This window comes from Pogona vitticeps, chromosome 14 (assembly GCF_051106095.1).
Source record: "Pogona vitticeps strain Pit_001003342236 chromosome 14, PviZW2.1, whole genome shotgun sequence".
NCBI classification, from domain to species: Eukaryota; Metazoa; Chordata; class Lepidosauria; order Squamata; family Agamidae; genus Pogona; species Pogona vitticeps.
The window spans coordinates 745646-769359 of NC_135796.1; the positions used below are offsets into that span (position 1 = coordinate 745646).

Consider the following 23714-nt stretch of genomic DNA (forward strand, 5'->3'; position numbering starts at 1 on the left):
GACCTTGCTGAATGCTGTGGTATGCCCCCCCCCCCGCCGCCGCCACTTGTTGCCATCCATCTAGTGATGGGGAAGTTCAGTTTCTTCTAAGAAGCTGACACGTCATGAGGTCTCAATAGGAAAGCTTGCTTGTTTCTCTGTGCTGGGACAGCATAACATCAAGCTCCAGGACTCAAATCCCTGACCCTCTCAGCCAGACAGTCTCTCTTCTCAGGTCCTGTCACCCTCCCCTCTGATGGTTAACATAACTTTGTCTGGGCTGGGAAACTTTGTTGCATCCCCTGTCACACACACAGTTCTGCAAGATGTTAAGGCTCCCTTGCCTTTTCCTCTTCTTTGTTCTATAGAGTTCAAGCAGCTATGGATAAAAAGGGGGTGTTAACCGAAGCGGTGAATGGCGATACGTCGCTCGACACAAACAGAATTCATGCAATGAAATTCCCTCATCGCTACACAAAGGTATGGTGCTAGGACTTACCTGTAAATAGTCGCTTGTGCAGCTGACCCATATTTGTTGATCTTTGAGAGCCACATACACCCAGGAGCTTTCAAGTCTGTTAATAATACGTATGGATGGACTGTGTGGGAGATAATGCTGTCAATACCATAAGGCAGATTTTCGTAGTAGTGATTATACTGACATAGTGTTCAAGGAATGTGAACATTAGCATTACCAGTTGTGTCACAGAACAATTATTTCTCGGTACCTTTCTTGCAAATAGGCATAAGGGACTTCCATTTAAATCGGCTGTGGCTGCAGCGATGTTTTGCAGCGATGTTCATAGGGCTCCCAGTTACACTACTCTTCAGTTTTGGGCCACAGAGACATGTGGAACACTTGGGACCACAAAGTCCATGTGGACTAATCAAACATTTAAATATAAATAAAGGAAGGTGGACGCTTTTACGTATCAGCCTCTCTTGTGAAGTACAACAATGGTGTCTTAACTCAATTCCCTAGGCCGGCTGGGTTTTGTGGTAGAATGTATGTTACGACATACGTAGCCATGGTTGTGTCTCCAGCATGAGATGATCTTCTGTTTCCAAGAATGCTTTTCAAAAAGCATTTTGGATGTTTGCTTCTGGAATGTTTTTAATTCTTTCTACTCTCTTACATTTAAAGTATTTCCCATTATTCTAAATTCATTTACCTCCAGAAGGGGAGGAGATCTTCTTCCCCACCCCAGGCAGGCACCTAAAGGTGTGATTTCCAGATCCTAAATGTGCTTTTAAACTTAATTTAAAACAGTAGTAGAGAAAGCCATCTTGCTAGTTGCTTGTATGAGATCTCATCTGCAGTAAGTTTTGCTGCTCTAGTGGGTTTTAAAATGCTGTTTCTTCTCCAGGAAGAACTCCTGGACATCAAAGAGCGTCCCCACTCCAAACGGAGACCATCGTGTCTTTCTGAAAAGTATGACAGGTATGTCTAAATTTATTATGGCCACCTTTAGATATAACATTCTTGACTTATTAAGGTCATAGTTCATTCAGCTGGGCACAGTTTGTGGGGACTGTATAGGGCATGCTTTCCCCCTTCCTTATTTTTCTTTAGAAACTGGCTTTTTTGTGGTAACATCTGTCTTTTTCTACTACAGTTGCCAGCTGTGCCCAAATATGAGAACCATGATTTAATGTCCCCTTTCTGGCATTAATCTATATTTCTGAACCAGTTTGAAGCTACAGCATTTGCCCTGACAGAGTATTAAAACCAATTGTACATAAATCATCAAGCTGGCACAGGAGTGGAGTGGCATCTGGTAGATATTCTTGCCGTATTCTGTTAAGTCATAAAAATAACTTTTCGAAAGATGGCACCTCTGGGTTTTTATCACTGCAGCTTTCCTGTCCTAGCCCTTGGTAGTATACTAACTGAAACATGTTAAACATCTGTTGAGATTCTGTAATTGGTTCATGTCAGGTGCTTGGGTCTGGACAACTTAATGTGAATTTTGCAACCTTGCAGTGATGGTGTTTGGGACCCTGAAAAGTGGCATGCCTCCCTGTACCCAAATTCTGGAAGGACCTCACCGGTTGAAGGACTTAAAAAGGACTTGGACTCAGATCGGGCTTCCCTGGTGCGCAGGGTTGTGGGTGAGTGTTCCATGGGGGTGCTTCAGCTCCAGAGTTTTGCTTACAGCTTTAGGCTGCTTTTTCAAAGATTGTTTCAGATCCTGAGCATTATATTAGATCTGGAAACCATGATACAACAAGGACAGAACACATATTCTAGACTTCCGTAGACTGAAATCCATAGCAAAGACTGACTGAAGTCCAAGCAAGTCTATAACTAACTACCCTGAACTTCAGCGCTTATTTCTGATGCTATGGTGAGGCCGAGTGACACAGATTTAGCTGTTTAAAATGGAGCTCTTTCGTCTTACCGGTTGAGCTTCTAGAATACTGAGTGGCCCTTGTCTTGCTCTTGTACCCAGTCACCCTTTCTCTGTGTCCAATGACCGTCTCTTCCCCTGTGTAGATCCCAGGGAACGGGTAAAAGAAGACGACTTGGATGTGGTGCTGAGTCCGCAGAGGCGAAGCTTTGGGGGAGGCTGTCACGTGACGGCAGCGGTGGGCTCACGTCGGGCAGGGAGCCCACTGGAGAAAGAAAGCGACGGCGTCCGGGTCATTGGCGGGCGCCGGATCGGCAGCGGGAGAATCATCTCTGCGCGGAACTTTGATAAAGATCACCGAGGTGGTGAGAAGGACTTGCGGGATGCCAGAGAGACGAGGGAGAGAGACCGCGAGAGGGACTACAAAGACAAGCGATTCCGGGTTAGTGTTCGGAGCAGAAAGAGGAACAGAGCTGGGTCTTTTATTTGCGGGGAGTGGCGGTGGGGTGTGTGTGTTTCCTCTCTTAGGTGGGGTTATTTTTGATGCACAAATGACACCGTGTGGTGGCTGACATTTGCTGTCTGTACCTTCAGGGGAGGTGGATTGTGTAAGTGGGTGTGAAAAGAGTTTGGCAGCACCATGGGGTTCAAGGAAACTGGGAAGTTGGTTTATGGAGCAAAGGTTCCTAAAAGCGAGATCCCACCTTGGGGTCTGCCTACAGGGACTTCGAATGGCCTCTTCGGAATCTTGTTAGGATTGATGATACTTGAAAGCGTACATTTACGGGGTAGTTGTGGTCCAGCAGGTCCAATTTAGGGACTGGTTTATATTTTTCCTTGGAAGCACCCCCCCCCCCCCGCTTTTACTCCACCCCTGCCCTCAGATCTGGTAAGACTTCCACTTTTGGCTTGGGAACTCCTCAGCAGCATTAGACCAGTGGCTGCTGGAGTGACCTGCAGAGATGGCTTTTGTGCAATCTTCCTCCGTTCTGTTGTTTGCTGTTGGATCCGCTCTAGTGACTGATAAAAAAAAAAATCCACAAGTGTCAGAAGGGAAAAGGGTTCGATTGTCTTCTGCCTTCTTTACAGGGCTTCTCCTTAGCGTTCTCAGAATCTTCACGTGCTTCATACTAAACAGAAGATATTGTGTGAACTCAACATTTGTCCTAACCTGATGGGTTTTTCTGTCTCCTTCCTGACACTGCAGCGGGAGTATGGCGATAGCAAGCGCATGTTTGGGGAACGGAGGAGGAATGACTCCTATACAGAGGAAGAGCCCGAATGGTTTTCTGCTGGCCCCACAAGTCAGTCTGAAACGATTGAACTGACTGGGTTTGATGATAAAATACTAGAAGAGGAGCACAAAGGTCGGAAGCGAACACGGCGGCGGACCACTTCGCTGAAGGAAGGTACTCTGAACTAAAACCTTGAGGTCTTCAGTGGCTGGAAGGAAGCCCTTTGGGCTCCCAAAGGGGGGAGACATTTCATGGCTGCTATTTTGTTTCTCTGACACCCATCATTAAAGGTGAAGCATTAATGCCAAGCTGCTGGAAGTAAAAGGAGATGTCACTGCTTTAAAGCCATTGTTTTTTGCTGGGGGAAAAAGGCATCTCATATTTTTCTGTGGCGTAAGGTTATAGAGAGTGTGAGTAAAAGCAACTTTGCTGTCCTCTGGAACGGACCAGAAGACAGTTTTATTTTATTTAGATAATTGTGCTTCTTGGATTTCTGTGGTTAAGTTTGTGTAATTCACTTGTAATTCATCTGGACCAAAAGACGGGAAGATGAAGTCTTTTCAGGGGGGCCAAGTAGAAAGGTGGTGAGAGGAAGCAGAGAGCATTTGCGGGAGATGGTTTCAGCCCTTCATCTCCACGAAGAACCTGGGCAGAGGTCCTTTTGCCTCCTTCCACAGAGAGAACTCCTCCCATTTCTCTGATTTGAAGTTGGGGGAAGAGTATTTATACAAGAAGTGTCCAATCTGGAGGCCTTCGCTGCTGATCCAGTACATTTCCCCCCCACACACACACACACACAAACACTCTGCATTAAACGGCCCACCTTGGCCCCTTCCAGAACTGCTTCAAAGAGAACAGGCAACCCCATCTTCCTAGTGGCGAGACTTCTTACACCACTGAAAACGTAATTTTAGCAAATCTGAGCAACATGGTTCTTAAAAGGTATGACTGTGCTGTTCCTGATCATCTTAATGTTGTCTGGAAAAGTTTTAAGGTGAAACTGGAGAGCAGTCCATATTGAATCGATATACCTTTATGGAAGCTCCCTGTGAAAAGTAGCAACAACAAAGGAGCACACCAGGAGCTGCTGCACCCTGGGTGTCAAAAGGGTTGGCTTGTGCTGTCTCTGGCCAAGATCGCCCCTGGGCTAATTTTGGCTTTCTTCCCCAAGGAATAGAATGCAATGGTGGCGTAGCTGAAGAAGAGGAGCTGCAGACGGTCCTCGGCCAGGAGACGGCCGCCGACCAGGAGGTCCCGAGGGAAATGGTCCTGCCAGAACCGGCTCCAGGAGAGTTTGATTTCAACGAGTTCTTCAATCTGGACAAGAGCGTTCCTGGTTTGGCTTCGGTGAGTGTTCCTCTCCATCAAAGTGGGTGTCCCTCTGCTTCTGGCAGCAGGAATGGGGCTCGGCTCATGTCGCGCTCTCTAGAAAGAGTTGCACAGCTTGTTGACCAGGGACAGGACACCTGGAACTCTGGCTCTGGGTGATGCGTTTCTCTTGCATGGCCTCTCTGGATGTGGGAGAAGATCACTTCCTTTGTGCTACTTCACATCTCTGGTGAAGGTGGCACCTCCGCAGATCTGTTCTGTTTGGGACCGTCTTGCCCGTCCCCTTCCTGTGGAAAAGTGGGACAGAACTCCCTCGAGTCATGCCTCTCGTCCCAGCCAGTAAAGAAATACAGCTGGACTCCGTGCATGTTGTGTGTGTGATTTAAAATCATCTGGTCTAGCCTCCCTTTTGACCTTGCTTATGCCTTCTGAAATTCCCCAAACAGAAGCTAGGGTAAACAACAAACCTTTCCTTTGAATATGTATATCAGAAATACAGGATCTGATTTATTCTGAAAGACATATTTCTATTCTTCTAATACTGAGCTGCAATAATGACAGCTCCACAGTTTATAGCTGAAAGAGGACCAGAGGTGAGTCACCACCCACAAGCTGAAATCTGAAAGAGAATCATTTTTAAAAATATTTTTTTAAAAAATACCACACGCAAAGAGGTCAAACCATTTAAAAAGACAAAACAGGCTAGGTGAGCGCTGGGAAGATTCATTCATGTCATAAGAGGGAGGAAAGGGATGCCCTCTTAGGCAGAACAGCCCCATGCAAGAACACCCCTTTTATTTATTTATTTATTGGACTTATATACCGCCCCATAGCGCTACAAGCACTCTCTGGGCGGTTTACAATTTTTAATTATACAGGCTACACATTGCCCCCCCAGCAAGCTGGGTACTCATTTTACCGACCTCGGAAGGATGGAAGGGTGAGTCAACCTTGAGCCGGCTACCTGGGATTTTAGGAAGAAGGGTGGAAGTACTCTCTTGTTAAAGCTTGTTCCACACTTCAGCTTCTTCAGACTGAACTTCCAAGAAATGTACAGGCAGGGAACTAAAGATATTTGACCGCTCTCAGCTTCTTGCAAGGTGTTCACTTGCAGGCTGAATTTCTTGTGGGTGAAAATTGCTGGAAGATATTCCCTCCCCCTCCCCCCCAACTACACTTGCATTTAGTGCTACTGAGCTAATGTAGCTGATGCCACAAAGGTCCAGCTCAGTGCCAGATTTAAGCATGCTCTTTTGGATGACTGAACAAACCTGTCTGCGAAGTAGAACACGCGCCAGTGTGTGGCGCGTCCTGTTTGTAGGAGATCAGGGCAGCTGTTACAGGCTCTCGCTCTGAGGGTGCCAGTGAAGAAGAGCCCCATGGAAAGCTGCTCTAAAGTGTGACGAATCAGTAAGGCTTAGCCAAGCGATGGGCGAAGGCACGTTTTCTCCCTCTCAGGCCAGTCTTCTGTAGTGTGGCTGGCCTCGTCTGAGAGGTATAGAGTCCCATAACAGTTACATCGGCACAACCCTGTCAATGTCTTTTCATTTGGCAAGGAGTAAGTATGTCAAGTTAAGTGGTGCACCACACTGGGTAGAATCTGTGGCTGGGATTTCTGCCAATGTCTTCCTTTGCAATTCCTGCGTCCTTTCTCCTCTTCCTGCTGATGGTGATGTAACTCACCTTCTTCCCTGAGACGGGCTCAGCCCTTGCCTAAGCACTGCCTAGCCTGTCTCGAACTAGCAGGTGTGATGAAATCAAAAGGAGGGCTTCTGTTGTGCAATCTTGTTCAGTGCAAAGAGAGTTAACTATTTTGCTAGTTCATAACACTTTCATCCACCACAGTCCAAATGTTAAAATCTAATTCCCACCATATCCTGAAAGCTGCAGGCTCTTTTACTTTATAGCTTTTGCATCTGTTTTACTTGGCTTTTTTGCATTAACTTTATACCTTCCAGTGTATTCAGGCCAAACGATTAAAATGCATTTAATGCAACCAATGCCACCAGTTCTTTGCCTTCATTAAGGGAGAACCAGTTGTATCTTGTCCTATAAATTTAGCATTGAGCCACCCACCCACTATGTGGTAAGGGCACAAAACCTTTGAGTCTTCTTTGTGAAAAGCTTCTCATTGAATCATTGCACTGCATTTGTTGAAGGCACACAGCCGAAGAGAGAATGAAACACTCATTTTTGACCACTCTTGTGGCTTTGGAAAGCAGTCAGTGTAGCATGAAAGGATTACACAATTTAAAGTGGGTGAATTGTCCTCATTGTGTTGTCAATAGATCCGATCTGTCTATGTCGAAATACTAGGTGGTTGTAAATCAGGACAGGCCCCAAGATTGTCATGAGAGAGCGCTGAAACTACCAGAGGATTAGTCTGGGACTTCAGACCTGGCACGCTTCCTACCAGCCTGGCTAGGCAAGCGTGATAACAGTTCGGCAGGCCATCTTACTCACAAGCTCCCTCGTGAGCTTGTCTCAAATGTGCAAGTGACGGTAAGCACGGCTGCCAGGGGCCCAGAGCGACATTCCTGAAGAGGTAGGGCTGGAACTAACTATGGTCCATTTGGTTCTGAGGAGAGTATTCAGAGATCTGGGCTCCAAGAACTACACAAGCAAAATCAGACTTGGGTTCATTTTGTTCCTTCCACACTGCCCATGTCTGCCTTGACCAAGGATGTAGGCTGATAATGCAGTCTCCTGGGGGTCCCAAGCATCCAGCCAGCTCCTGGGGGTCTTGAACTCCATGCCCTCGTAGTGACACGTGTTCAGCTAGGCTCAGCTTTCCATCTGTGAATGGTTGTGACTCTGGTCAAACATCAACCCTGTCCATCCCAGGAGGAGAGGATGCTTTGCCTGGAGAGGACCAGCCTCTAGGCAGCGTTGCTCTCTGCCCAGAATGGGTTTCTTGTGTCAGGAGGCAAATAAATCCCCAGTTCAGTGGCGTCTGCTCCCAAGCAAGTGTGCAGGGGATGTTGTAACCCTTCGTCTTTCAGAAAGTGGTTTGACTTAATATCCTCAACTGTGAAGAAAGAAAGAGAGAGATTGAGATCTACGCAGATGCTTTATGTTTTCTGTCAATATGGATATAGTTCTGCAACATTAAAAAAAACAAAACGCATGCGGGCTGCACAGCCAGAAGTTTGAGTTTATGTTTCTAGCTCGTATTAAGAGTCTGTCTAGTTGGAAGCCAAAGGACCTGTTTATATGTGCCCTTCTTTGCTCAGCAAATGTTTGAATTTTAAAATAGAAACTTGATTTACTTTCATTCCCCCTCAATTTTTCCAAAATGAGATAAAAAGATGAATAATCTGTCCGTTTCCATTAGTTGAATGTGAAGGCTTGCCATAAAGTTGTATCTCTGTCCAAGTAAGAATTTGTCAGGTGCGTGTCGGACACACATGGACATGCATTGATAGGATGCCTTGATTACTGTAATTTCCTTTTGGGGCTCAAAGTTGTTTTAAATATGTAACAGTGAGACCTACAGTTCACAAGTGTTGTATTTGGACATCTTAATTGTTACAAATCTGGAAAATTGAAAGTTGTTCTTCCCAAAATGGGTAAGGTAGATCTGGACCACTCAAACCTGTCTCTGGAATGCAGCCGTCTTGTGTGGTTCTCAGTCTTCTCAAACCTGGTCTGTACAACACAGTAGTGCCGGCATGTCTCTGTCTGTCTGTTTGTCTGTCTGTCTGTCTGTGAATCAAATAATTCTTTATTATGGGTGATTCATTTGACAGACACACCTGCAGAAGATACCGGAATGTGGCAGCTTCCTTTCTGAACAGGAAGCTAGGTAGATCTGGGCCACAAGGCTGAGCCACAAAGCCTTCCACCTGAGTTTCCCCCCCCCCCCCCACATTCAAGGGTCTGGGGTTGTCTATCAGGTGGGAATTCCAGGACAGAAAATTGTGGGATTTTTTTTTAGTACAAAAAATATATCTGAAAACCCCATGATTCAAAGTGTTGATTTCTGGTTTGCTTTATTTAGCTCTTCAGATGCAGCTTGTTCAAGCAAAAAAAAAATGTTTTGTGGGTTGCCTGGTGGAATTAGCGATGCTGTGTGATGCAATTAGTGATGTGCTGTCAAGTGGATTCTGACTTACAGCAACCCTCCTGAGGGCTTCCCAGGGCTAAGGTCCTCCAAAGGAGGTTTTTGCAGTCATTTCTTCCTCCTGGTGGCCCTCTGGGATCACCGCCCAGTTTGCCCAAGGTCAAGGTGTGACACAAGGGGATCCTGGCAGGCCTCTCTCTTAGGAAAGGTAGAGAGGGGGTTTGAACTCCTGACTCGGCAGCCCGTTACTCCACCCACTGAGGTCTACTAGCTGTTGGAGAATGCTGTGTTTAAGAGGAAGATGAGCCCAAATTGCTAAAGGACTGGAGCTGAGTCGTTGTTGCATTCTGGTTAGAGCTGAGCTGCACATTGTTCTCCAAATCCCTGGATCACCGTTTTCTCAGTGATTCTGGGAGTTACGATCTAAAAGCAGAGTTTTCCAGGTACTGACGTTTTTTAATGCGTTTGATGGTTGGCCCTGGGCACCTCCCAAGCTTGAACGCTCTGTGGCCTGGCAGAAATGCCTGCCTGAAGAGTCCTGTGCGATCTTTTTTTCTCTCGGGCTCCCCGTGGAACCATAGTGGATCTGTCTTGCCCACAGGAAACGTAGCCCTTTATGCGGGCTGAGCTTAAGGCTGTTGAGAGAACATGGGGCGTTTTGCATTTGTTTGATGTAAAATATTTATATCCTACCTCAACCCCATATGAGGTTCTCCACGAAGCTCACAAGATAAGCCAAAACAAGCTTTCGGTGCAGGTTGCAGCCTTTGTGTGGCTGCTTGGAGGCAGTTTCTGGAAGGAAAAGAAATGGTGGCTTAAAGCATTTTCCACATGACAAATTCTAGAAGCAGCGGGCCTGCTACCACCAAGGGGGTTTCACCGTTTACATTGTAAGTGACTGAACTCTCAGACGTCTCTTCTGCATTATGATTTTCTGAAATATTCCTTTCCCCTCCATGGTATAGATGATAGAAGATGTGCTGGGGGAAGGCTCTGTCTCAGCCAGTCGGTTCAGCCGCTGGTTTTCTAATCCTAGCCGGTCTGGAAGCCGTTCGAGTAGCCTTAGATCTACGCCCCACGAAGAGCTGGAGAGATTAGCAGGTAATCTCCTCTTGTCCTCTCAGCCACCATTCTTGTTTTCTTCTAGAAAGCTGCAGGACTTTGAGGCCTCCTACGTTGGGCAGTGGCCTGCTTGTTTATTCTGAGGCTTGAGCATCCGAAGTAACTCCTGACTCCGTGGTTCGGGGTGTCCTCGAGAGAGAGAGAGAGAGAGAGTATGAAAGGTCTTGCCATTATCCTCTCGAGTTGCTGAACAGAGGAATTTATAAGGCAGCCGTCCTGGTTTTTACTGTTTCAGGTCTAGAGCAAGGCGCTCTGTCCCCCGGTCAGAACTCTGGAAACTACTTTGCTCCCATTCCTTTGGAAGACCAATCTGAAAACAAAGTGGACATCTTAGAGATGCTACAGAAAGCCAAAGTCGACTTAAAACCCCTCCTCTCGAGTCTCTCAGCCAACAAGGAGAAGCTGAGAGAGAGCAGTAAGTCTTCCCCTTCCGCTGTTGTGATGCCGCCGGGTGCACCCTTGGGCAAATGTCGGTTCGACTGCCAGGCTCTGGTTTCTCAACCCTGTGAAGGACCAAGATTTCCTTCCGCAGTTCCTGCGAATCTCTGCGTTGCTGTGGGGCCGCCGTGCTCTTCTCGGCATGGTGGCCGCAGGGTTAATTCCTGGAACAGAGGTGGTTTCTCTTTCTGTCCTCCCTTCGCCCCCCGAATCCGTTTTCAGGTTGAAGGGATGCGGCGAGAGCTCGTGAGGACTGCCAGGCTTGCCCCTTGACCAGCCCTCCTCGCTCCGTGTGGGCTTCCCAGGTTGGCCCTGCAGCCTCAATCCCCTAAGCAAAACTTTAAGCAAACCAATGTCTTGGCAAGGGAGTGCCCCGGGCTTTCTAGGCCAAAACCTGTGAAACTGGGCAAAGCAAAAGAGCGATGACTGGGCAGTACCTGACATGGCCGCTCCTGTCAGGAGGGAGGAGTTGAATTGCTTTCAGGATGAATTCTGCTGGCATCCGATCGTGTTGTTCCTGTTGGTTATTCTATTTTATTTTCTGGTGGGGGGAGCATTTTAAAACTGCATGTAGAGCTTGAGGACTTGCATGTATCTGAAGCTGTGCGCATGTGGCTTGTGCATGTTCCAGAGGCTCTTTTGCATGTAGGGCCTAACCTCCAGTCGTTTCAAAATCTGCTGGGAGAGATGCGGCTAGCAGGTGCCGGAATGCGGACACACGGAGCACCGTCAGGGTCTGCCTCTTTGCTTTGCGTGTCCTAATGATTATGAAGAGCAGACATTGGCTTTCTGTTTTCTCTCCAGGGATAACTAAAGGTGCATGCTTGCTAGGAAGCTGGGGATCCCTGCCGTGGGACCTCGTTTCCAAGCTAACGCTCAAAACTTCCTCTCTCCCGTCTTCTTTCCCCCCCCCCCTTGCTTCAGCTGGCAGCATCTGCTTGTTGCAACAAGATCCATGCCTTGAACCCTTGCTTCTGTTCTGCATAAATGCTGGACATCTGAACTGCAGCCTCAGATGCCCAGTTTGTTCTGCAGCCTGTAATGCAATTGAGTTGCTGCTACGGAGGTCCATTCACAGATTCCCTTATATTTCTGTTAAGGGACTCTGTCGCAAGGTTGCTTTCCATTTCATAATTCTTCTGTGTTCCATCATCCTCTCTCCACTGGTTGCAAGTATCTTCCCGAGTGGATGTCACTGGTGTGCAGAGCATTATCTTCTTAATGAAGCCTATTTAGTAGTCTCATATGATCTGTGACCGGAACTTTGATACCAATTCCAATGTCACCAAGCATTCTGGGCCTCCCAACTGTTTTTCCCTGGCAACGGGTAGCGATTGATACGAAGGGAAAACACAGCAGTATTAATGCCAGTTCATAAGCTGGCGGTAGTGTGGACGGCTCGTTTGGTTGGATGGCGGTAGCAGCCACCAGCTTTTCTAAACCAGCCTTCTCCCACCAGCTGATTTGGGCAGCGGTGGGTAGAAGGCTGACAGAGAGGCAGGATCCTGGTTTGGAGAAGGCAGGTCATGGAGGAGCAGTGGAAGCATCCGAGGAAAGCAGACAAACCTATAAAAGGCCTAACAGAATTGCCAGCTTCCACAGAGCAGAGAAAGCATGTGGGTTGTTACCGTTAAGTCCTCCAAAGGCAATCTTGAAATGGGAGAGAGGCTTAAATTATGAGCCCAAAAGGTCTCTGTGCCTTTTGTGAGAGCAGCCGCTTAATTTCTGTTCAAAAGCTTCTGGAAGGAGTGACTGCAACTTGTAACTTGCAAGTCTGGAGTCTTAACTTCCACTTCAGTGCTTCCAGGCTTCTGTCCTTGCATCGCCTTGGGAGTCACTCCTGTTTGAATAAGGTGCTGGAGCAAAGATGGAACTTGGTTCAGATTCCTGTGCTGTTCCTTTCTGTAGCTCTCGCTTGCAAAGCATGTGGCTGTCTGTGCGCGTGCATGTGTTCTTGGACTGCAGCTCTGGCACACTTGGCCAGCAGTAGCCGGCGACTCGCAGGGATTGCAGCCCAGCAGCCTCGGGACATCCACGCGTTGCTCAGCCCTGAGTGTAGCCCCTGCGTTTACTCTGTAAAACTGAGCCCCTGGTTCTATGTTGTTCTTCCTTCCTCTCTTCCTTCCTTCAGCGCACTCAGGAGTTGTGCTTTCAGTGGAAGAAGTAGAAGCCGGGCTGAAAAGCCTGAAAGTGGATCAGGAGGGGAAGCCCGCGGCCCCCTTAATGGCAGAGCAGGTGGAAGACGCCCGTGGCATAAATGACTCCCGGCATGTTAAGGACGGCGACATGTCTGCTTTCAACAAGCTAGTCAGTACCATGAAGGCGAGCGGGACACTCCCTTCGCAACCCAAAGTCAACGTAAGTCTCCTCTGTTGGGTAGTGCTGAAAAGTTAAGCGCTCGGCCGCGCCAGACCTTGTGGTGGGAACCAAATCACTGCCATGCAGAGACACCTGGAGCTTGGTTGGGAAGTGGAAGACATGGGGTGTGTCTGGGATTTATTCACCAGTTTTTCAGCCCAGGTAGCTTTGAAATCAGTGGTATGGTGTGTGAAGCAGGGTGCCAGAACAGCTGGAGCACAGGAGAAACTGAATGCAGCTTTCCACCTAGCCTCCAGATTTTAAGCCTTTGGGTGGCAGTTGGACCTCTGGGGCGTGCGTTCTTCAAACAGCATACTGTTCCTGTGAAAAGACTCCCTTGTTTTGGAAAGATACAGATCCTGACCATGGCATAAATAGATAAAGGAGTGCATAATGTTTTTCCTTGGAAGTAACAGGAAAATTCAGAGCCATGGGTGCCTGGAGGGCTTCTCAGAGGTTCTCTGCAGCCTTGCAGGAGAGACCACACAAAGACATTCATGTGGTCCCTGTGGGAATTACCTTGCCACCTATCCTGCGGGTATTGCATCTAAAGCAGCCTCGGGTTCCCTTTCAAAAGCACACACAGACAGAACTGCTGACCTGAAACAATTGACCTGACTTTCTTACTTCTGGACTGCTTGAATCTAAGAAAATACTGTGTGGCCTGTGCATAGTTTCAGGTTTCAGTGGTGCCTTCCACAACTTATGTTGTTAGAGAGGTCACGGCAGAAGGATTGAACCCCTAAGATCCATTAGCTTTATCAGAGACCTGTTCCTGTTTGTTGATCCTGATCCGCTTCATGAGGCTTCTCCTTGGGGTCGCAGGCATGGGGATGGCTGTGATAACTGCCAGCGTTTCAATACCATTACACAGCTGGGTCTTCTAATCTTACCCAGTAACATGGGGAGTTAATACTGGGGTCCCTTGCTCATTGCTCTTCTGGCTACTCTTGGCTTTTTTTTAAAATCTCCTTATTGTCGCTGCTTTGTTATGTGGCATTAATAATAAAAAGAAGAAAAAAGGCATTATTGCCATGTGGTGGGCAAAGCAATGGTGGTGCGAAGAAGGAATCTTGAGGGGCAGATGCTGCTGCTTGTTGCTGCTCAGTCTCCTCTCTTGCCATCCTTCAAGGAACGCTCCATCCCTCCAGAGGCTGGCTTCTTCAAAAGGGAGATTAAGTACGTGGTGGAGAGGAAGGGCCTGAAATTTTAACATGGCAGAGCTCAAAGGGTCCTTAGTTATACCTAGCCGAGATGCAGAGGAAGCCGCCGGCTGAATATGTCTCACGACTGCTCTCATGTCTGAGAGCAGAGTCAGCCAAATAATTCCCAGCCTCTCGTAACCATCAGCATTGGTTCAGTGAAGTGACCCTTGGAAATCAGCTAGAAAAAGAGGTGATACACAGTGTTGGCATCCTGGATGTTGGGCTGAGCAGAAAATTACTCTCTGCTCTTGTGGTGGTGGTTGGTTTTTAAAATCCAAGGTGACCGGGAGAGAAGCTCTCTCGGCAGCCTTTCCTAGCCTGAACAGCTCCTTGAAAGCCGACCGTAGTTCTCTGCCGAAGAGAGGATGGTCACAGTCTCGACTAGGTGTTGCATACTTTTGTCTGCACTTTTCTGGCGCTTGTCATGATTTGTTTGAAGAGGACTGTGTGATTTCCACAAGGAACGAGGTGCGAGTCCCCTCGGGGATATTCTTCCGTTTCTGTCTTAAAATGGCAAGCTGACTCAGGTGCCTTTAAAGCCGGGTCAGGGTCACCAGCCTGCCTGCAGAAGGGAGAAATCGGTTCTTGTTCTTCTCCTTGCCTCACTGCATGCGGTGGTGGACACCACTAGAGGGTTGGGGAAGGTGGGGGCTGCCTGTGAGAAGCTGCTGCAAAGGTGGTGCCATTTTCTTTTCAGCAAACCCTTGAGAGCCACTTGATGCCCCCTCCCGAGATGCCCGGGCAGCCCGCCACAAAGAATATATTGCAGGTACAGTAATAGGGAGTCCTTCACGGGCCAAGAGCGGCCTTGCCAGGGGCCGGGTGGTGGCAGTGGACTCTTCTGGTTAAAGGCATTTCTGAATTTCAGAGAGAGTGCGTCGGTGATGCCCCCGGAAGAGGAGAGCTCTGCCACTTCCTTAGGCCCTGCCTTTGGCTGGCCATGCAGAGATCTTCAGCTACTGTTTGTGGCTCAAAAGGGTAGAGCTTGTGGTGGGCCATCTTAGTCAGCCTGGCTCTGCATGGGGTGGGGTGGGGGCTGATGTCCTGCTTTCCGCAGAAGTTTGGGGTCCTCTTGGGGAGAAAGGCGGGATAGAAATATTTTTAATGAAATAAATAAATAAATGTTGGCCTTCCAGACCTTGTTTTAATAGTCTGAAGGAAAAGCTTCCCCCCCCCCTCCCCGATCCTCTGTGGACGTTTCAGCGTGGTTGGACCAGATTTTTATTCCGCACATCTTCTTTGACTTTTGTCACGTGTGCTGCTGGGAAGACCTTGAGCCTGCCCTTGCCTTCATGTCTTCCTGACCGTAAGAAGGATATCCAATAACTGTGTTTCCTCCAAGGAGATCCTCGGGCCTCCCGCCAACAGAACGGCACCCTCAAATGTCCTCAGCACGCTGATGAGTGGCTTGGAACCCGTCTCTTCCCTCCTCGGCCAGAGGGCACCCTCCCCGCCGCAGCCTCCCATCTCACAAATGTTCCCGACTCGAGCGGCTTCGGCTGACTACCTGAGGCATCGCATTCCCTCCCCAGTAGGTAAGACCTGCCTCGGACTATGTGAAGTTCCATGTTTTGTTTGCCTGCCGGGTTCCTGCTCCAACTGGACGTTTCCTCCCCATATCGGTGGGCCTGAATTCTTAATAATCCTTTGGACCCAAATAGTGGCTGACTTGCTCCTCTTCACGTGTTTCTGCACTGTCTTCCTACAAGGGTTTCAAAGCTGCCCAGAGGACCAGCTCTGTCTGTCTGGACAGACAGACAGACAGGATTCCCACATGACAAAAGAATGTCGTTCCTTCGATAACTGTCGTGCCTGCTGACCCTATTGGTTTCCTGCTAGCGCCACCTTCCTTGGGTCATAGCAGCCTTAAGGAGCCCCAGGGATGGTGTGTCGCTGGGAAGCTACTCTAAAAGGTCTTCCAGGACCTTTCAGGGGCTTTTCAGGGGCAGTGGCACCCGTTTCTGCCCTGCCAGCTATGAGAGGTCACACTTTTCCTGCAACAAAACTGTGCAAGAGTCAAATGTCTGCCAGGCAGATATTGTCACAACTTACAAGTGGGCAAAAAAGAGAGGTGGGTAGAGGGAAGCATCACCTCCCCTGCAGGGTTCAGTAAACTAGAAGCCTGTTGGATCCCGTGATGCTGAAACTAATCACTGTCTTTGCAGGATTTGGGCCGGGTTCTCAGCAGCTGCTTGGTGATCCCTTTCAGGGGATGCGGAAGCCCTTGAGCCCAGCCACAGCACAGGTGAGTGCGGGACCGGCTCTTAGATTTCAGGGTCTAGGCTGGAAGCAGAGTCTGGAGCAAAGCACTTGAAAGAGAGCCAGAGGGCACCTTCCTCGTTGTAACCGTCTCTTCTTAGTAAGATGGAGAGGAGGGTGCATTTGGTCCAGTGAGGTTCCTGCCGTGTAACATTTCTCCGAGGGGAGGGCCTTCTGGGCTGGCCCAGGGGGAAAGAGGGGCACTTCTGCCTCGTGTGATGGGGGTGGCCGGTGAAGCGAGAGCTTTCTTTCATGCTGGCATGCATGGGAACCGCAAATGGAAGGTGCCTGTAAGTCCGCCAGGATGCCAGGGCCTCCACGAGAGTTGAGAGATGTTGGAAAGAGGAAAAAAAATGTTACCTACAGAACTGGAGATGGGGCTGTGTAATGAGCAAAGATCCTGCCTGAAGAACCTCCTCCACTTTGGGCACAAATCCGGGCGGGGCTCCCCTTGAATTAAGACAATTCGTTGTTGTTCTGAGGCTTCTTTCAGCTATCGATTCTCCTCTAGGAGGAGGGACTTAGCAGATGAGTTTAAACCTTACCGCCTGGTGTGTAAAGCCCCTCTAATGAAAAAGCCTGTGAGACGTGTGACCAACTGCTAATCTCGTTAGAGTTGACGTGCCACGCTAAATAAACAGCTCTGAGAACACCCCTGTTCCTCAGTGCCCTTGGAAATTACAACAGTGGGGCAGCCATGTTAGTTAGCCTTGGGTTGGTTCCGGGGACCCTTTTTTGATGGATCCAGGGAAGTAAGCTGCAGTTCCTAAAACATTTATGCCGGACACAACATGGATACTCTCTGGGGTGCTTCACGGCCCTTGGTTCTGGCTCCATTCTCCTCCCAACAGGGAAAAGATGTACAGCTGTATCTTATGTTTTACATCCGGCAAATAACCAGGCATAGGACAGGATTCTTAGAACCACAGAATAGTGAAGTTGGAATGGGGCTATAAGACTATCAAGTCCAACCCCCTGTTCAATGCAGGAATACAAATCACAAGATTATCTGTGAGATGATTGTCCAATTTTCTCTTGAATGCCTGCCTCCAATGTTGGAGCCCTCACCACCTCCCGAGGCCACTGGTTCCGTTGTCATACTGCTCTAACAGTTAGGAAGTTTTTCCTGATATTCAATGGAAATCTGGCTTCCTTTAACTTGAACCCGTTGTTGCGTGTCCTGCACTCTTGGATGATCGAGAACAGATCCTGCCCCTCCTGTTTGACTACATCTCAAGTATTCTAAAAGTGCTATCCTATCCCCCCTCAGTTGTCTTTCCTCAAGGCAAAACGCGCCCCAGTCCTTTCAGTCTTTCCTCATAAGGCTTGGTTTCCAGCCCCGATCATCATCCTTGCTGCCCTCCTCTGAACTTGTTCCAATCTGCTGGCATCCTTCTTGAAGTGTGATGTCCAGAACTGGACACATTACTCAAGAGGAGGTCTCAATAGTGCTGAATAGTGGGGAGCTAGCACCTCACAGGATTTGGAGACTATATTTCTGTTATGCAGCCTAAAATAGCATTTGCCTTTTTTGTAGCCACATCACACTGTTGGCTCATGTTCAGCTTGTGATTCACAGGAGAATTGGAAACAGAAGAGGCAGAGCAGTAAAACAGCCTTGCTCATTCCTTAATCACTGCTCCAATGAATCGCTTGGCTGAATAGCTTGTATGGCTCCATAGATCAAGGATGAAACAGCACAAATACTGTGTCATAGGTGACTCTTACCATCTGGTGGAACCGTGAGGGTGGCAGTCATGTTAGCACGAAGCATTTTAATGCTGCCTTTTAGTCAGTTGTGCTTTTTTCCATGCTGTGACATGGGAATGAATGGAAGCCCTTGTGATTTCAGCTGAGTCCACTGGAACTACAACAGGCTGCCTTGGAGGGACTCTCTCTCCCCCACGACCTGGCCATGCAGGTGTCGCACTTCTACCAGCCGGGCTTCGGCAAACTGCAAATGGACAAAACCAGAGATGGATTCAGGAACAGGTGAGCCGGAAGTTCAGGTTGGTGGCTGGGAAGAGAGAGGGAACGCCAGGTCAGCTCCGAGGTCCCTGCCGGCCTCTGAAGGGAGTTGCCCCCCCCTGTGGGAGGGGGGCGCCTGCAGCTCCGTTCAGGGAAGAGCAGGAAAAAAGGCAACCATTAATCTGACTCTTACTCACAGGCCACAACGCATGGCTAGATCTCCGGCCTCCCTGGGCCCAAGAGGGAATGCGGCGTCTCCTCCAGCCTCTGCTGCTTCTGTCACGAGCATGGTTAGTCAACAACAGCGGCCTTTGCGGGAGCTGGAGGGCCTTCTGGTTGCCTGGCAAACACAAAGAGGAACCGGGGGGGGGGGAGGAAATGGGGCGTCCCGAATGCTGTTCCCATGTTCTCCCAAACAGAAGGGTTCGGAGACCGGGTGAAACTTGAGAGGGAACCCCTTCTGATTCGGGAGCATGGCTCTTTTGTCATTGGAAGCCTTCCCCTGCCCAAGCCTGCCTGGTTGTGCCCTTCTAAAGGTCAGCAGAAGGCGGATCCTCCTCGGCTCTGCCTTGTGTTACTGAGGCCCCGTGGGATTCGCTGATTGCTGGGTTTTTGCTTGATACTTGGGGCAACTGATTGCTGGCACGTTTGTTTCTTGGCAGCTGTCTCCTTCCTTTACCCCGACCTCGGTGATACGCAAGATGTACGAAAGCAAAGACAAAACTAAAGATGAACCCAATCACGTCAAGGGGAAAGGCAGTGAGAGAGACGAGAATCTCAGGACGAACGAAGGTATGTTGTGACTGGGCGGGGGGAGTATGGTCAGAGAGCAGCCCGGCGTAAGGATCGTGCCCGGTTCCATGGGCAGCCGTGCCTTGCCTCCTGCCGGGGGAGGGGGGCTCTGAGTGACTCTCCTGGGTCTCTTTCCAGAGAGCCTGCTGTCTTCTCGGTCCGCAGAGCATGCCGATCAAGAGAATGCACCCTCCCTCGGCACCAGACTGGCCACCCTGCAACGTTCGGCCTGTTCGACGCCCCTTTCGCAAACCCATCGTGGCACAAAAGAGCAGGATTTCCGCCCAAAGTGCACTGGAAGGAAGAGCCCAAACGTGGCCTCCCCAGGACCGGGGACGACCTTTCTCCGCCCAGTTCACCAGGTCCCCCTCGTGCCTCACGTCCCAATGGTACGGCCGGCTCATCAGCTCCCACCAGGCCTAGTCCAAAGGATGCTGGCCCAGGGAATCCACCCACAGCATCTCCCGCCTCTGCTGCAAGCAGGTGAGCCTGGTGGGGGTTCCTGGGGGGGGGGGGGAGAGGTGTGATCCGTGGGCGTCCACACGCTGCCTATGGCTGGAACGCCCCCAGCAGCCTCTTGCCTTGAAGACCTCCGTCAAAGGGGGAGCTCACAGGAAGAACGCGCTGTGTCAGATCAGCACTTCAGCATCACATATCGCTGCAAAAACCAGGCCCTCGGGTACAGCCCGCTATCTCACAAGGGTGGCTATTGCCCTGCGAGTTCAGGCCCCTTGTATCTGGGATGTAGCAGAGAATTGTAAAGGAGGGTGTATTTTGAGCAGTTTATCTGCTGCAGTGGTTGGATTTGCACATCTTCTACTCATCAACCTCTCTTCTCTTGGACAGGTATGATTGCTCCCGGGGTAGACCTGGCCCACCTGCAGGGGATGTCGACGGCTTCCATCCTGGGTCAGCCTTGCTACCCACTTCCAACCGCTGGCCATCCTCTTTTGAACCCTCGCTCTGGGACACCTTTGCATCTGGCCATGATGCAGCAGCAGCTACAGAGATCAGGTAAGGAGTCCCTGGATCCCTGGCATGAATCAGCTCACCTTTTGAAAACTTTATAAGGTGCCCCTCTCCTGCCTGAGAGCTCTAGCCATTCTCCACCTCCCCTGTAGCAGCCAGCAGGGAGGAATCATCTGCTTCCCAGCCCCTGGAGTCTGGGGCCTCCTGGTAAAGAAGAGGCCCAAGTAGAGCGAGCAAGAGAATTGTTTTGTTAAAGAAAACCATTCCTGTTCTGGATTGCTTAAGAGAAGGAACGGGTGGCTGGTCTTTGGGTGAAGAGATGCTGCAGACAGTTTCAAAGCCTGTTAACAGGCTGTATGGTTTTATTAACCAGTGTGCTGAGCAAAGATTCAAGCAGGGGTCATGCTCTCTCTGGTGTCCATGGCAGCCACTTGGAAAGGCCCCTCTTCCTTCGGCCCCCTGGCCCGGAGCAGTGCAGCGCTCGTATCCCTCACCTTTGGCCAGTGTTGGGGATAATTTGCAGTTTCTTGAAGGCAACCTGTTCCCCAAGGTGGGGCCAGGCCTTCCTCCTTGATGGGGATTTGGGAGCAGGTGTCCTGTAGCCCCCTGTGGCACGGGGGTGATTTGGCAGCTGGCAGAGCTCCCTTGGCTTTGAAGAGCCCGGACTCTTGCCAGCCTCCCTCAGCCAGGCCACTTCGCAAGCTGCGCGGGGGAGCCGTTGCCTCCAGCTGTCTTGTGATCTAAAGAGCGCAGAAGATGGCCACTACTTCAGGGGGTCTCCACTGCTTCCTCTCTGCTGTTCTGTAAAGGCTGAAGGCCAAACCTCCAGGAGGAGGAGGAGGAGTGGAGACTCACGCCCGCACGTCGTACTGAAATAAATCAGTATTTGAGGCGCCCTGGACCTCTTTGTGTCTGCTGGAGCCAACCAGTGCAGCTATGGGCCAGAACGGACCCTTGATCGGGGGCCCCCATGTTCTCTCTGTCTCCCCTCCAGGGTCCAGCGCCCCAGGGCCTGCTGTTGGCGTGCAGACCCCGCCACCGAACGTGCCCTCTCGGACGGGGCTTGCTCACATGCACTCTCAGCTGGACCCTCGCGCTGGCCAGCGCAGCGGCTCCCCCGTCGGCCTGGCCAAGTGGTTCGGTTCCGATGTCCTGCAGCAGCCGCTCCCTTCCATGCCCTCCAAAGTCATCAGCGTGGACGAACTCGAGTACCGGCAGTGAGCGAGCGGCTGCGGGGCTCTGCCCTGGAGGCTTCCTTGTTTGTTTTGGGGCGCCTTTGGTTTTAGCACTTTGTGCAAGTTCTTTTTTGAGTGACTGTGAAAGCCCCCGCTACCTGTCCCAGCTTCCTGGTCTATGTCCAGATGGAGGAGAATCTCTGACAGACCGAACTGGGAACCCTGAAGAATCTTGGATGCAAAAGAGTGCCAGTTTAGTTCTGGAAGCATCTGCCTTTTGGTTTGAATTTTTTTTTTTTTTGTAAAATATGTGAATGAAGCACTGACGTCCTCTGGGAGTAGAGGGTTGCAGCCGAGGGGTTCCTCACCGGAAATGAAATGTATAGAACCTTGTGTACATACAGTCCAGTGTACAAACCTCTTTTTTGTATATACCCACAGGATAGCCTTTTTCAAACCTATACAGCTGTACATAAGAGTAGCTAGTAAAGTTAAGCTTTAGTTTATGTGTCTCTGGTTTGAATCTTTTCACTGTACATGTGGGACTTAAGTTTAAGATTAAAGGTGCCGCATTATGTCAAGTGTGAGTAAACAAGGGTGAAGTTGTTTTGCCTCTCTTGCTGTTTCCAACTTTCTCCACGTCCTCAGCCTTTTAAGGTGATGTCGGCTAATGGGGGGGGGGCGGCCTGCAGGGCCCTGCGTCCATCACCCGTTTCTTCCACCAAAGGAAAGCTTGAGAAGTCATGTCTGCACTTCATGTTGGGACCTGCAGTGTCACAGGTCCTGTCCGGAACGTGAGCTTCTTGATGTTCCTAGTGACTTGCTTTAGGCTGTTTCAGTAAAACCACCACTGAACACAGCTCTTCTGCTCCGTCTGCAGTGGGGTGGGTCTTGGGCTCGTTTTTTCCACTAGCCAAGGTCTGAAGCTGAGCTTTTCTAGCAGCCCCCCCTCCTTTTCCTGGCTCTTCGTCACTAGTAGCACTAATGACCGGTTTCCCCTCCCCATGCCATGGGTGATCTGGGTGATCCAAAACATTTGGGAGGCATGACCCCCTCGGTTTGTCCACAATGCCTGAAATCCGTGGCAGAACACTGGAATGTTTTGTTTTAAAAAAAGAAAGAAAAAAGCAGAGATAATATGTTGTGGTCACAGAATCCTTTTCCTTGTAATATTGTTTCATACTTTTTTTTAAAGTGAAAATTGCCCCTGATTCATTTTGTAAATAAAGTCAGTTCTATAAGATTTCTGTCTGGCTGTATAAAGAAGACATTAGTCTTTTAAGAGCTGCTGTCCACGCCAGCTGCCCTGAGGAGGATGACTGAAAGAGCTGCCTCTAAAAGGTGGCCTCCAGTGGGGAGCAGCCATGGAGTCTTTCAGCTTGCTGGAAGACAGGTGTGTGTTACAGGACAAGAGAGGTTGGTAAGGGTTTTTGTTTTTTATGGCCACCTTCAGCATCTAGCTAATCCTCTGATTGAGTTTCAGCTTTGCAAACAGGCCAAGGTGTGTCCTGACCCCTGGAGCAGGGAACAAAAAAACAAAGGAGTAGATTTGGTTCATGGCGGACGGCAGCTGTTGAGGGAGAAGCCTATATCGCCACGGCTGAAACAGCTCTTCAATTATCCAGTTAGATATTCAGCTTTTGGACTGTGGGTGGGGTAGAGGGAGGCGACTGCAAACAGCCGACCCTGGATCCCTCTCCTTGGCCCCCTGCGGCAGTGTCTACTCCACTGGGGCATGTGCAGGATCTGTTTGACAACAGAAAGGGGGACAAAAGGCATTCAGGCAGAGGAGAGTTTGAACAAATGCCAGCTGTAGATGTGGAGTCATGCTGTGTCGCTCCCCCTGTGGAGGGCTGGACAAAGTAGGGTGATTCAGATGTTGAAGGCTGAGAGCTGTGGGTGAACATCTGGAGGGCTGCACCTGGCGGCCCTCTGTTTTGAGGCAGACTTGAACATATTCCCCCACACCAGCAGGGTATCCAAAGATACTGAGGCCGTTGAGCTTGGATCTGGGGCATATCAGTCATTTCTCCCCTATCTGGGAGAAACAGGGAGGCACCAAGCACCCTGCCTGCAGCTACCGGACCCATGCAGTCCTCCTCTTCCGTACTTATGTGGCTAACAGCATTCGCCATAATAAAATGCTAGGATGGGCAGGAGATGAACCAGAATTGGATGCCTCAGGTGGGTCCTGTTTTCCTCACCCTCTGGCACACACTTGTAGGTGAGGTTCTAGTAATGCAATTTTTAGCTAACCTCCCTCCCCCCGCCCCCATTTGGGTGGGGGGAGACACGTAACCCTCTTTGACCTTCCCATTCAACCTTTGTCTCTTTAGCAAAACCCCATTTTGCAGAAGCTGTTTGAATTCTTAGTGCTTTCCTTCTGAAAAGACCACTTTGAGACGCGGCCTGTACTTCCAGATCCAAAAATGCACTTCCTGCTATGCTCGGAACCTGTTCTCACTTACGGC

General features: G+C 49.6%; 1 protein-coding gene across 5 annotated transcripts in view; it reads left to right on the forward strand.

Annotated features, from left to right (window-relative positions):
* EIF4ENIF1 (eukaryotic translation initiation factor 4E nuclear import factor 1) overlaps positions 1-21824 on the forward strand; it is a 23605-nt gene extending 1781 nt beyond the window's left edge. For 2 of the 5 annotated variants that reach the window (XM_078381895.1, XM_072983300.2), the window contains exons 2-19: positions 348-459; positions 1347-1420; positions 1964-2091; positions 2477-2772; positions 3538-3739; positions 4737-4912; positions 9923-10058; positions 10315-10494; positions 12649-12875; positions 14778-14849; positions 15423-15615; positions 16246-16325; positions 18192-18331; positions 18507-18597; positions 18970-19099; positions 19238-19582; positions 19946-20113; positions 21063-21824. In XM_078381895.1, the coding sequence (XP_078238021.1) occupies positions 361-459; positions 1347-1420; positions 1964-2091; positions 2477-2772; positions 3538-3739; positions 4737-4912; positions 9923-10058; positions 10315-10494; positions 12649-12875; positions 14778-14849; positions 15423-15615; positions 16246-16325; positions 18192-18331; positions 18507-18597; positions 18970-19099; positions 19238-19582; positions 19946-20113; positions 21063-21289 (2964 nt within the window). In that variant the 5' untranslated portion in view covers positions 348-360 and the 3' untranslated portion in view covers positions 21290-21824. The remainder of the gene's footprint in view (positions 1-347; positions 460-1346; positions 1421-1963; positions 2092-2476; positions 2773-3537; positions 3740-4736; positions 4913-9922; positions 10059-10314; positions 10495-12648; positions 12876-14777; positions 14850-15422; positions 15616-16245; positions 16326-18191; positions 18332-18506; positions 18598-18969; positions 19100-19237; positions 19583-19945; positions 20114-21062) is intronic. The other 3 variants (XM_072983301.2, XM_072983302.2, XM_072983303.2) reach the window with 3 other exon arrangements.
* The last annotated feature ends 1890 nt before the right edge of the window (positions 21825-23714 follow it).